General features: G+C 38.1%; 3 protein-coding genes across 5 annotated transcripts; 1 reads left to right on the top strand and 2 right to left on the bottom strand.

Moving 5' to 3' along the window:
- Nucleotides 1-50: 50 nt before the first annotated feature.
- LOC142399799 (torsin-1A-interacting protein 1-like) lies at nt 51-5,095 on the top strand. The gene is made up of 8 exons (XM_075484341.1): nt 51-247; nt 1,288-1,410; nt 1,529-1,702; nt 2,309-2,413; nt 2,589-2,711; nt 2,794-2,916; nt 3,007-3,060; nt 3,155-5,095. The coding sequence occupies exons 1-8, from the start codon at nt 175-177 to the stop codon at nt 3,940-3,942; spliced, it is 1,563 nt and encodes a 520-aa protein (XP_075340456.1). The 5' UTR covers nt 51-174; the 3' UTR covers nt 3,943-5,095.
- Nucleotides 5,096-5,348: 253 nt separating this feature from the next.
- On the bottom strand, nt 5,349-10,724 carry LOC142399798 (uncharacterized). 3 transcript variants are annotated; one of them, XM_075484338.1, is made up of 12 exons: nt 10,553-10,724; nt 10,112-10,310; nt 9,794-9,936; nt 9,217-9,666; nt 9,055-9,108; nt 8,907-8,963; nt 8,500-8,583; nt 8,304-8,395; nt 8,147-8,205; nt 6,676-6,849; nt 6,547-6,590; nt 5,349-6,410 (listed from the first exon to the last, which is right to left on the bottom strand). In XM_075484338.1, exons 4-12 carry the CDS (start codon nt 9,361-9,363, stop codon nt 6,312-6,314), a joined length of 810 nt encoding a protein of 269 aa, XP_075340453.1. In that variant the 5' UTR covers nt 9,364-9,666; nt 9,794-9,936; nt 10,112-10,310; nt 10,553-10,724; the 3' UTR covers nt 5,349-6,311. The 3 variants fall into 3 exon arrangements, with proteins under 3 accessions (XP_075340453.1, XP_075340455.1, XP_075340454.1); XM_075484340.1 differs by having other exon boundaries at nt 9,264-9,666; XM_075484339.1 differs by having other exon boundaries at nt 9,217-9,936.
- Nucleotides 10,725-11,099: 375 nt separating this feature from the next.
- On the bottom strand, nt 11,100-12,781 carry xcr1a.1 (chemokine (C motif) receptor 1a, duplicate 1). The gene is made up of 2 exons (XM_075485239.1): nt 12,738-12,781; nt 11,100-12,652 (listed from the first exon to the last, which is right to left on the bottom strand). The coding sequence occupies exon 2, from the start codon at nt 12,630-12,632 to the stop codon at nt 11,616-11,618; it is 1,017 nt and encodes a 338-aa protein (XP_075341354.1). The 5' UTR covers nt 12,633-12,652; nt 12,738-12,781; the 3' UTR covers nt 11,100-11,615.
- Between the last annotated feature and the right edge of the window lie 212 nt (nt 12,782-12,993).

The following is a 12,993-nucleotide window of genomic DNA, read 5'->3' as shown; positions in this document are numbered from 1 at the left end:
GAATTAGATACAGGAAATTAATTTCCGGAAATCCGTGTGGTTCCACCTGGAAATGTTTCCCCACATAATTTCGGGAAAGTCCGTCCCTCGCTCGTAGTCTGTTAGCGGACAGTATGTTGCGTCGCACTGTTTAATATATGTTTTTGTTGTCGCTTGTTCGTTTTGTGAACATCAATGGATTCCACAAATTCTAAGAATAAGGTCTTACCCAATCCTAGACGGTCGACAAGGCAGTCATCGGGGAAAGGTGAGCAAACGGACCAATAGGCTAGCTTAGCCTTGTAGCTAACTGACAGTAATTTCAACTGATATCAGTTGGAATTAATTTTTACTCATTTAATCAACCCTTCAACAGTAGAGTGACGTCGAAATGTCGCTTTGCTGTTCAGTTTACTTTTCTGTTAACACCGGATTCTGGAACCCGAATATTTTAGGGTAAAAGCAGTGATGCCATCGTCATAAATGTTTTCTTATGATTATGTATTATTCTTCATTTTGACTATTTTCATTGTTCCATTTTACTTAGATAGGGTCACATTGTTATAGCTGTTGACCTAAAATTGTTGCAGCCAGAGCTGCAGATCAGGCAAGTTGACCAACAGAAGTGCCTACAGTGGGCACTTGGATCATGAAGCAACGAAAGAAGTTGGCTTGGTCTTTTCTTTTAAATCATATTAACAGTTTGGTTAGTGGGCAAATATATTTCCTCCCGCACATAGTGGGGTTTTTTTCTTAAAAGATTATGTGCCCTGCCACGCTTCAAAAAGTGTTCAGAATTTGTTTGAGGAGCGTGACAAAAAAAAAAAAGAAGTCGTAGGAGTTGCCTTGCTCTCCAAACTGCTTTTAGTCGAACACATCTGAGCATCTGTGGTATGTGCTGGGAAAATATATTCCCTTAGATCCCCCATAACAGCTCAAATGATCTACTGCCAGAATAACACTGAACACCACCAGAGTTTGTGATGAGTCCAAGCTTTAATTGGGACTATTTTAATTCTTTTTTTAATTGATTCTAAACGTAAATGTACTTTATTTATACAGCCCTTTACAGACAATCCTTACGGTGTACCAAAGTGCTTTACATCAGATAATAAATAAAGAGAAGAATGAGTAAAAACAAATAAAAACAATAAAAGAACAGTGAAAGCAATAAAATATAACAAAATCGAATAAGATGAAATGAGATAAAAGTGCCATCGTACTACTGGGTATTAAAAGTAATCTTAAATAAGTAGGTTTTTAGCCTAGATTTGAAGATTGATTGATGTTTTTTATTTCTTTTTCCAGCACTGAGTGTTGAACCAACCCCTCGGCCTGCTCTTAAGCGGACCAAAAACAGATTGCAAGATCCGTCTACCATTGCAGTGGTCAATGGTGCCAGCGATGTGGAAAATGGCTTGGAGGACGAAGGTGGGATGCTCCGGTTGACGTTATTGTCGTAGACACAACAATTTAAATTACCTTTACATAAAATAATTACACAGTTCAACTGTCGCTTTTTATTTCAACGTTTTTTTTTTCTTAACAGAGTCCCCCAAAAAGAAGAGCCGGCTCGACACTGAAGGAGCACATGGCGACAGCGTCAATGAAAATGAGATGGATGTCCAAGAGGTGGCAGAAGAAGCGGAGAAAAATGAGGACCTGAAAATGGACATTGTAGAAGATTTCTTACACGACAAAAAGCTCCCAAAAATAAGCAAAGGTAAGGACTGCAACTAATGATAATTTACTATTGATTGAGCCATAAGCAGCAGAGTTAGTAAGTATTGAAAAAGAATGATATTAGACTGATAAAGTATCTAAACTGTGGTTGGCAATTTTCTGTTGATTGCCACACTAGTTGTTACAGTAATTGCTCAGCTCAGCAGAAGCCAATGTAACGATTTGAGCTATTTTCTTGATAGACAGAGTATTACAGTGTATTTATAATGGGTAGAGTGGGGGGAAAAAAAAAAATCACCAGAAGCAGGAGTAGCTGTCTACTGTGCCTTAATTTTGTATTTTTTTTTTGTCTTCCGGCGGTTACAAAATTTACTGCAACTTAACTTTTACATTGTTTTTTGCTGTAATCCAAGTGAGTGCCTCATGACTATGGAATCCGATTTGGCCAAGATTCGACACACCAACAGTCATTTTTACTGTCTTATTATGATGTGTCGGCTAATGCACACAGCTGGTTTGAATAACAAAGGCAGCATTGTAGTTGCATTTGAAATATGCCCATTTTATATTTACTATCATACTAGTATCTAATCAGTGGTAGTTTAGCAGTTTATTTTAATGAAGGTTTTGCCTGTGTGTGAAACAGACGCCATTGGAGATTTAAAGTTAACTCCTCGTGTGGTGCTTGGTGAACGCTGCAAGACAGTTCCTTCAGTATATGAAAATCCAGACCGGTTGAAACCTAAAAGAGGTAAGAGAACATTACAGCTTCTTCTTTTTTTCTTCTTTTTTTTTTATTATATAAAAAAAAAAAATTAAGACTTTGATTGCCAACATGCGTCATCTCGTATGTAAAGTTTGAGATTTAGGCTGGATAATTTCACGATCTCACCATAAACTGACTTATTTGTTTTCATGAAAACCAGAAACAAAAGAATCAAGAACCAAGTCTGCTGTGCACGTAGGACCACCGGAGATCAGACGGGATGTGCAGATCACCACCATGGATGAGTACAAAAGGACCATGGAGGCTAAAGCAAGGAGCACAGGTATTGTGCTGCAGATATTCTGTTGAATGGATGCTCATCTTTGGTGAAATATTACATTAACAAATTAAACCTTGATTTTTAGATAAAACCAGAGTTAACCACTTTGTCCCAAGCGCCTATTCAGCTTCGGAGAAAACCTACACAACACGACAGCGTCTGAAAAACATTCCTGCACAAAAACCAGCCATTCATCTCAAAAAACAAGGTACTGCAGCCTCAACGGGAAATTACAGACCTTTGCATACCTCATGTAGTCGACTTATTTTTAAATCTAATCTGAAATGTTCACTTTTAGAAGGAAAAAATAAATCTGCTGTTACCAAAAGAAGCTCCCAAAATCCCTGTAGAGGTAAGCTGTACATATTTTAATCACATTATCATTACACCCAGAGTTCTTGGTTATTTGCTGCCATACATTTGATTGTGGTCTTTTGCCCTTGTAGGATTTATGTGGTATATATGGCGTTTGGTTTTCCTGGTGCTGCTCAGCTCTGCCACTTTGCTTGCATACAAAATCCTCCCTGTACTCCAAAAGACGGCAGATGGTGGAGGGCATCCATCCAGGGACGTGATGCCAGAAAAGTTTGCTGACCTTTTGTCTCTTCTTGAGACTCAGTTCCCCAGTCAGCGGCCTGAGTTGTGGAAGAGGAGCAAGATCCACCTGGAGAAGCACCTGAAAGCTGCCCAGCCCACAGAGCCAGTCAGTCTGATTTTCACTGCAGGGCTCGGGGCTGAGAGGACGCTGTACTGCCTGGCTCGGAGCCTGGCCTCCTCATACTCGTCTGCCCTCAACGCCTCTGTCCTCCACTTGGATGGAGTAAGTAAAGCTAGCCAGGACAGCGATGAGGTAAAGTTAAACATTGACAACCAGCTGCAAGCAGCTTTTGAGGGAGATAAACCTGTAGCGGTCATTCATCGCTTCGAAGAGCTGCCTCCTGGTTCCACCCTGATATTTTATCGCTACTGTGACCACGAGAACGCCGCATACAAGAAGGTGTTCTTGTTGTTTACTGTGCTGCTGCCTGAAGATGAAATCAGGGGTCAGCTGAGCTTGAAGGAGGTGGAGGAGATGGTACACGAATACGTTGTGAAAAAGCTAGTGGGATCCACAAACGAAGCTGCCTATAATAAAATGGATATTGACAAGTTTGGTGGACTGTGGAGTCGCATCTCCCATCTTATTCTGCCTGTGGTGTCAGAGGTGGAGGTAGAGCACGGCGAATGTCCATAAAACAAGCCGGCTGCCCAGATATGGGAATACCACATTGGACCAAGCTGATTCCTAGTGCTGTGCAAGGAGTGACGTAACAGGAGTAACAAGGAAGTATAATCTGTGTCGTGTGATATTTCACATGCCACATTTCATATTTCATATGCAGACTTGATTTTAAAATGTTCAAAAGATCTCTATTAGACATGAGAATCGAATCAAATCTGATGTCTAATGTTATGTATATCAGTTTAGGAGCATAGATAATGTACAGCCGGTTTTATATGTGAAAATGAAGGTGTAACAGTAGTGTTACATCGTCATTTTGCCTGGAATAAATTTTGACATGAAAGGGTTTTTTCTCAGGCAGATGTAGCATACTGTCTACAATGTATACTTTTGAGGTATTTTGTTCTTCTTCTGCATCAACAACTCTTGTATAATAATCTTTTTTCACACGCATGGATTACACAGAGTCCATAATTTCATATTAACAGATGTTTTTGTTTTAGGTTGACGTTCACATTTCTTCTTCTGTAACAATTCTCAGAGTAAACTGTTGGAAATCATTTCAGTTCATTCCGATATAGACGTTTTGATTAGTTTTCCACTGATCAAAGGAAAATGTCTGGTTTTGCTTTAAGCATTCATCTTATCCAGAGCACCGGCTTTTATTGACATCAGTATTTTATTCTCTTTGTTTTTTTTAATCTTATCCGAGGATGTATATTTTGTGACGTGTTTCTTAGATTGGAATATTTTGTAATATCTATATATATTGGATTTGAAAAGGTTTGATATTTGCACTTGCCAAGAAACCACTTAGATATACTGAAAATGTGAGCTGAAAGACCTGCAGGTTCACGTGAAGTCATCAAAATTTGGGAAATTTGTCATTTTGACTGAATGAATGCGACACGAAATGTGCCTTAGACCTGTGAAGGTAAGACTGTGTTTTGTAACTAACCAAAACATCCACGAATCGTCTCATACTTCACCGTGACAACATCAAAAACCAAACAAGGTTTATTGCTTTTTGATTTATCTGAATCCTGAATTAATAATTAACACAATATTCTTTTAACTGTTATCACTCATTCCTGTTGGTTTTTCTTTTGTGCGAGTGTCTTGCCCATATAAACACTGAATATTTTTGAATAAAGATTATTTTGATACCCAGGAGAGTTTGTTGTCTGTTTATAACTTACGTTGAGGAGAACATAAATATCCTCCCCCTGTGCAACAGAGCGAAGGGTATTTCTGATGCTGAGAAAAGGTTAAGGTTCCAACTGTCAAACAAGGAAGTTACAACTTTTACAACAAAGCGGAAGATTAATTATTTACTAGTTACACTTCCACTTAATGGTTTAAAGTGACTGGACACAAGAGTCGAAAAGTCCATTTGTTTATTGCTCTAATACCCAACACTCATTAACATGACTTAAGAATTCCATGGAGATCTTAAAAACTAAAGCTGCTTTGACATTGTCGGTATTACAGTAAGAAACGACATTACATCGAGATTAATCATTCGTTAAAGGATTTCTACTGAACTCTACATTCTGACTTCATACTTAACTACTAAAGTCAAAGTCAAATTTATTTGTATAGCACATTTCATGTACAAAACAATTTAAAGTGCTTTACATAAAATAAAAGCATTGCAGCTGGGAGTGCAAAAATACATAAAGGAATATAAAGAGAAACAAAATAATTCAAATGAATTTAAAAAAAAAGCAACAGTCTAGATAAATTAAAAGATATCGTGCATATGTCATACATAGAAACATGAGAGGTTTATATTCTCTGAACATATCACAGATGTATTTTGGGCCTAAACCGTTCTGGGATTTATAAACCATCTAATCTGCAGGCTTTTAAAATCTATTCTGTGACTGACTGGAAGCCAGAGTAAAGATTTTAAAACTGGTGTGATGTGTTCAGATCTCTTAGATTAAAACTCTAGCAGCAGCGTTCTGGATGAGTTGCAGATGTTTAATTTATTTTACAAGAGTAAAATTCCAACCTGTGATCAATGATACGCATTTGGCATCCTCTTAACATCTATCAATAATTGGATAACAGGTGTGCCGAGGTTTGTTGTTCAAATTTGAAGCAAAGACTAGAAGTGAACTATATATGTATAGATGCTATGTTTCAACAGCCCCGTTTTTTTCTGTTTTTCAGCTTGGACTCATATCAGAGAGCCAGCGAGACACTGTCATATATAAACATTCCATGAACACATTTACAAAGGAAACAGTTTAGATATGCACTCCGGAATAGATAAAACATGCATGCAGAATGTAAAGCTGGAAGATAACACTCTGACTCGCAGTCCCTGCTAATTCTATCCTACATCTAACTGCACACACCTAATTTTTCTGATGTTAATACAGTAAACCAATGACGGCAGCAGCAAAAGATGCGGTTCCAGCCACGAGGATCCCTGAGACAACTGGAACAATCGTTTTGACTCCACCGACACACTTAAAATGCAGAGGCAAAGCGGCAGAAGAGAAAAAGAGAAACACAGACATGAAATCACATTATTGCTGTGATGTACAATGTGTCGTAGCCCAGATAGCTGTCACTGCAATACTTATAACGTAAACAGTGTCTCACCTTTCTGCTTTGTGGATCACGTCTCTGAGGATATTTTGAACTCTCTGTAACATAAAAAACTACCATTACTTTTTTTGTCAGTCTTAAGAATTTCTGTTGTATTTCTGAAATTTGTCACATGTCAATCACCTGTTTTATTTCCCCTCAGTATTGTTCTTCTGTTAATGCAGAGCTCAAAATCCCAAAGTTCAGCGAGGAAAATCCACACTGTGTAAGCAATCATTACACTCCCAAGCCAGGATTTTCTCAGATCCTCTTCCTGGTCATCTTTCAAGTCGATAACTCCAGCAAAGATGACAGCAACTGTGTGTGGAAATTTGGAAACAAAGTCAGAGTATTGAAAAGGGCGCTGATCTGAGGAGAAGGAAAGAAATGTAATGTAGTTATTTTGTTGGAGAGCAATAGTTATTTTGGGAGATGCACGGGATATACAGGTGCACAGAGGCGTGCAAGCAGAGCAACAATTTGTTTCTGTGAATATCCAAGCAGGTCAACGATTGTCTGATAATCTGACAAAAGTTAAGAACGACACATTTCTTCTCTATTTCCATCTTTTAGAAATTCAAAATAAGAAAATAAAGAAGACACGTTTTTCCTGACTTGTAGTCGGTAATAAACCAGCTTTTCCTAGGGCTGAGCTCTCCTGGACAGGAATCACTGTTATTGGCCCTGTGTGCTCTTACAACCATATATAGCAACTTCCCACATCTTCTCGACTTCCTCTTTCATCTGACTTGTTTTTTTCCATTCTGCTGACTCTTCATGACCTGCCTTATTTTTTGAAGGTATTTGTTTGTTGTGGACTTCCTTGTTGGCCTATTTATGTTTGCCACTAGCTTGTGGGACCCCTAAATATTGGTAGCTGTCCTGAACACGGGCTATGTTGCTTCCTCTGTTATCGTCTTGTTCCACTTTGGTATCATTTGGCCTCATTAATCTTGCTGATGTCACAGACTGCAGCAGTTTACATCACACTGTTGGACTGCTGCAAGTAATATAGTTTGACTTTTCCTGGGGGGAAAAAAATCTAAATGGTGATAATCAAATCAAACACATCAAATTACATCCAGCAAAATTCTGAATTAAAAATTTGAATTTCAGCGGAGCTTATGTAAAATGTTGGATGGTCAGACTGGGCTTTTTCTGAGGGGCGTTGTCCCCCAGCTTCTATTTTACAAGACACTCAGAAAGCACTCAGCTATCAGTTTCATGGGGATTTGAACTATTCTTAAGCCAAGTGGCATGTCTGACTATTTATTTAAAGTGATGACATGTTGAACTGTTTTAAAAGTAGTGAGGATATTTACCACAGTAAATGGCACTTATGATAAGGGCATAGGATGTATTTTGATTCCATGAAAGCAATTTCTGTGCTGCATGTGTTGCTGAAATTGGTTGAATCAACACTAAATAGTCCTGAAGTAATTGATTTACTAAACAATGTGTGTGTTATCAATCTTTTCATCCATTTGCGGTAAAGGCTTTTTTTGTAAATTCCCCCAAAGAGTCAAATTGTTGCTGTGAACACCTTGAGCAACACATCGCTTTCACAGAGAGACATCAGCACGCTAGAACTGTTCAAACAGAAGAGGGTTCTTACTTGTGAAAATGTGGTTGAAAGCAAAACACACTCTGAGAGCAAGTTCAAAGATCGTCTTCCTTGAACAGAGCAGAAGAAGAACAAACACCATTGAGCTTAATGTGTTCATGTGAAAGTCAAGAATAACATTTAGGCACAGGAAGTGGAATTCACTTACAGTTCATGGCTGGGTCCTATTGGCAACAATGTGATTACCAGCTCTATGGAAGTAGTCACTATCACCACACTCACAAGAGCAACAAGAGTAACCTGAACACAAACACATATTTAAACGCACACATGTGATCTCTGGATAATTCATAGATTTGCTCGTATATATAAGGAAACGTTTTACACAGCTATCTATTACTCACTTGGTAAGAATCAGGCAAACGAAGCAAGACCAAGGATGATATATCAAGTAATATACCAAATGAGCTGCAAATAATCATCACAACCTACACAAGAAATGAAAGACGTTCCAAATTATCTTCTAATGCCTGAACAATTAGAGTTAATTTGATGTTTTTAAAGTCACAAATAAGCACAGAATGTCCTAGCCTAGGGATACTTTAAAGTATTTATCGAATACATCATTAAATATTGCAATTGCAGACAAAATATATAATGCAAGTGCATATAATGTGCACTTGCATTAGATTCACACAAACCAGCGATACACAAGGAATTCAGGGGAAACGAAGCAAGCAAGCAAGAAAGAAAAAAATCTTGCTAGAGACAGTTAATGCTAACAAAAAATTACCCCCAACTCATGTCTTACCTTATTTATATGAAGGAAATTGGGTGTGCTGGCAAACAAGACTATATTGAATGTTTCCTAAAGAGAGTAAGAAGATAAGCTTAAAGGATTGCACTGCATGGTTGACATACTGTATGAGTGTACATATGCAGTTACATATTCTACATACCTTTTTCACCTCCACCGAAAAACTGTCCAAACACATCAGAGTAATGGCTCCTCTCTGAAGGAAAGTCAAAGAGAATACTGAGCAATTTTTTTAAAATAAAAATACAGAAGTTTATGATTCATTTTCTGTTGGATTTGATGATGAGCAAATTCACCACCTCACCAACAGTTTTGTTTTGTTTAAAGGGGCTGAAGTCGGCATTGCAGTACTTGGTGTAGAAGTCGGCATTGCAGTACTTGGTGTAGAAGTCGGCATTGCAGTACTTGGTGTAGAAGTCGGCATTGCAGTACTTGGTGTAGAAGTCGGCATTGCAGTACTTGGTGTAGAAGTTTGTGTTGAAGATACATCAACCCAGAATTTTGAACGAGACTCAACAAATGTGGCCCTACAACATAGAGTATTAGATAGCAACTGATAATGGTGTGAATTATTGAAATTGTAATGCAGAGTGCATTACAATTTCAAATAGATCTGAAATAGTTCAGATTTGTTCTTGACTTCGGGAGTTGAGTAAATGTGTAAAAGCAACCTGAAGATGACGTTGTCCGGTCCAGTCCAGTGAAATTTTATTGAAGCCTGTCGATAATTGTTTGTATGACTAACAGCCGAATTCTGAGAAGAATGATAAAAGTCAAAAGTGTATTTTCCCTTGAAGTTAATCAACAAAAATGAAATTGTAAAGATGAATGCTGGAACTGTCAGTTCATTCTAATCTACATGACGTGGCATGATTGCTTACCATTAAGTCACCACAGTTCAAGAGTTGAGATGAACCCTGGTCAATTAGGGAAAAGTTTCCGACTGCATCGCCCTCCCTGCTGTTACTACGAGCCTGCAACATGAATCCCCTGAACATGCTGGTTCCTTTGCCCACAAGTGAAACTGAAAAAATACATTTTTATCAGAGTCAAGATATGGGGATGGAAAATTAAAAGAGATATTAAGTGCCATGCAAAAAATAAAACAACAGATCTCTGAAGAGATGATTGTAATAACCCGCTTCCCAACATACACACACACACACACACACACACACACACACACACAGTTTGTGTACCTGTGATAGGGTCTCCAGGGCTGCTACCATGTTGGTAAGTAACCATAAAAGGGGGATCCGAGGTTTGAGGAAGGAAATATCCTCCTACATTATTCTCATGTTTTGGTAACATTGATGCACATGACTGAGTGATGCCACCACTAGGAAACCCATCCAGCTTTGAGATGATGTTAAGGCCAATCAAAATCCACAACCACATCTGTAAAATGTACAATCTTTGTAATGCAGTACGACAACAGAGCTACAATTCACAAACTGTTTAAGTAATGTAAGAATGTAAATGTAAGAATTCCTAAATTCAAGTTGCATTTTAATCTTTCATTTTTACTTCTTACCATTATTTCCAATTCTAACTCAGATTTGAAATGATTTTATTTGTTACTTGGCATATGCACATAATGTTGAGATAAGAAGTGTTTCATTTTAGTAGGTAACTCTTACCTTGATAAGACTCTCAACCGAAAATCCTGGGCGAAAAAAAAAAAGGTGCCTCACTAAAACATAGGACTCTCAGTGAGACCGAAAAGTTGCTTCCTTATTTAATAGAAATAGAAGAAGACAAACAAAAAAAGAAGTCTAAGAAAAAATAAATCCTCCTTCCGGGACAGTTAGTCATGCAGGGTGTGCGAGAGAAAAGTGCAGCAGTTTACTGATTAAGGAAGTTAAGAAGAGTGGCTGAACCCACCCATGTGCTTTCAGCCTGCATTAGTGTGCCTTGATATATTGTGGAGTGTATTTCTGCGTCATATTATCTGTTATCATTAACAGTGACGTGGGTTTAGGGTTATATTACCCTGAAAGTCCAAATCATGTGCTGTTATGCTATAGTCAGTGTAGTGCTCATAGGAAAAATATATAAATGATATAAATAAGCATATTGTCACTGTGCCTGCAAAATATGTGACTCTGTCATGTGAGTTTTAATTTCATTTGGAGAAATACAAAAATAATACAATTTTATTGACACACTGTAAACCTACCCCAATGAAAAATGTTTAATCTAACAAATTGTACACAGAGAGATGGATGGCATATGAAAGTGAATGTTTTTTTTATTTTAACACAATCAAATTTGTGCAAGAATTTGAAAACACTAATTTCCTCTCAACAGACGGATATTGATATGAATTAAAACATTCTCTTATCTCATCTTTTCCATAAATATGATAATTACAGCAGTAAGAAAATATATATAATCAAAGATTGAAAAATTTAATTTAAATTCAATATGAAAAATTCAAAGCATTTTCTTCACATCAATGATATTTACAAATAACAGTTTAACACAGACACGTGCAATGATAAACAGCAAAAGTAAGACTTGAAAACTGAGTGCAGCCTGCACAAACTGTACAATATAATCAAAGTGTTAAATGTAAAACAGTAATATTCGTCACAGAAATACAGAACAGAATTTTTACCAAAGGGACAATTGACTTCTAGCGTTTTCTAAAATTAGTAATGTGGCAACACATGCAAGAGAGAAAAAAGATGAACCTGATATCTAGTACATTGATCCTTGTGAGACAAAGTTATGCATTCTGACCTGCTGTTCCTCGGCTGGACTTTGCCGCCTGAACATGTGATGCAGCATTGACTTTAAGTGGCTCCTAAACTTCACGCCAACAAATGCGTAAAAGACAGGGTTCAAGCAGCAGTGAGAGAACGCAATGAGCCGGCACACATAAAAAGCATAGTCAAGCTGGGTGCTCACTTCACAGTCATGAAACGGTGCAACCATATTGTCACTCAAAATCCTCAAAAGTATCACCGCATTGTACGGCACCCAACCGATGAAGAACACAGCCACAATGCAGAAGACTAACTTGACAGCTCTGTTCTTTGTGTGAGACCTTCCTCCTGTGATTCTTCTCAGAATTTGAATGTAGCAGAAAGCCATCACCACAAAAGCAAAACAGAAGAAAACAATCTGTGATGTGATACCGAACCTTTTATACACTTCTCCACCGTATTCACAGCCCACAGACTGTGTATCCTTCTGGTGGATTGTGATGAGCGAGCTGTAGAGCAAGGAGGGCAGGGCTGCTCCGATGCTGATGAGCCACATCAGGAAAGACAGAAAAATTCCAGTGCTGAGCTTTGGAGTGCTCAGATCAGAGAGAGGGTGAACCACAGCCAAATACCTGTAGACGGTCATGATGGTCAGGAAGAGGATGCTGCTGTAAAACCCAGTGAAGAAGACGAAAGTCACAATTTTGCAGATGATCTCTGAAAAAATCCATCCCCTGACGTGGTAGATGGCCCAGAAGGGGAGTCCGGTGGTAAAGACGAGGTCAGAGAGGGCCAGGTTGAGGATGAAGATGTTGGTTAGAGATTTAATGTTTTCATATTTAGCCAGAATTACAAGGACAAGGATGTTTCCTGTCAGGCTCAGTGTGATGACAATAGAAAAGAAGATCGGCGTGGCAATAGATCCGAATTTGACCACGTTGCTTTTTTCACAGATTTCATCATCATAGTCCTCGTTGTACTCAAAACTCTCATTGGAAGAGTTATTCATGGCTGATAAAGTGGATAGACCTATTAAAGAAATATACAATTTGTTCATTGTGGATTCACAATAGTACTGTAAAGCAAAATTAATATGAACTGATGAATAACTTACATGCCTCTGTATGGGAATGATATGTTGCTGACGTGACCCTCCCCGTACTAACAGGGAACTGATGTTGAAGGTGCTCTTATGCGACAGCTTGAGTTTTCTGTTCCTGTTTTTAGGTCACCTGCTAAAGTGGATGTGGCTGTTTATTGATGTTTGTTTATACAGTCAATGCAAATGAGATGCAAAAATGACCAATATTACACAGTCAGATGCAAGTGAACACAACATAGGCCATGCGTAATTAAACTAAACATTTTCA

Source organism: Odontesthes bonariensis, chromosome 15 (assembly GCF_027942865.1).
Source record: "Odontesthes bonariensis isolate fOdoBon6 chromosome 15, fOdoBon6.hap1, whole genome shotgun sequence".
NCBI lineage: Eukaryota > Metazoa > Chordata > Actinopteri > Atheriniformes > Atherinopsidae > Odontesthes > Odontesthes bonariensis.
This window is presented reverse-complemented; position numbering and strand designations above follow the sequence as displayed.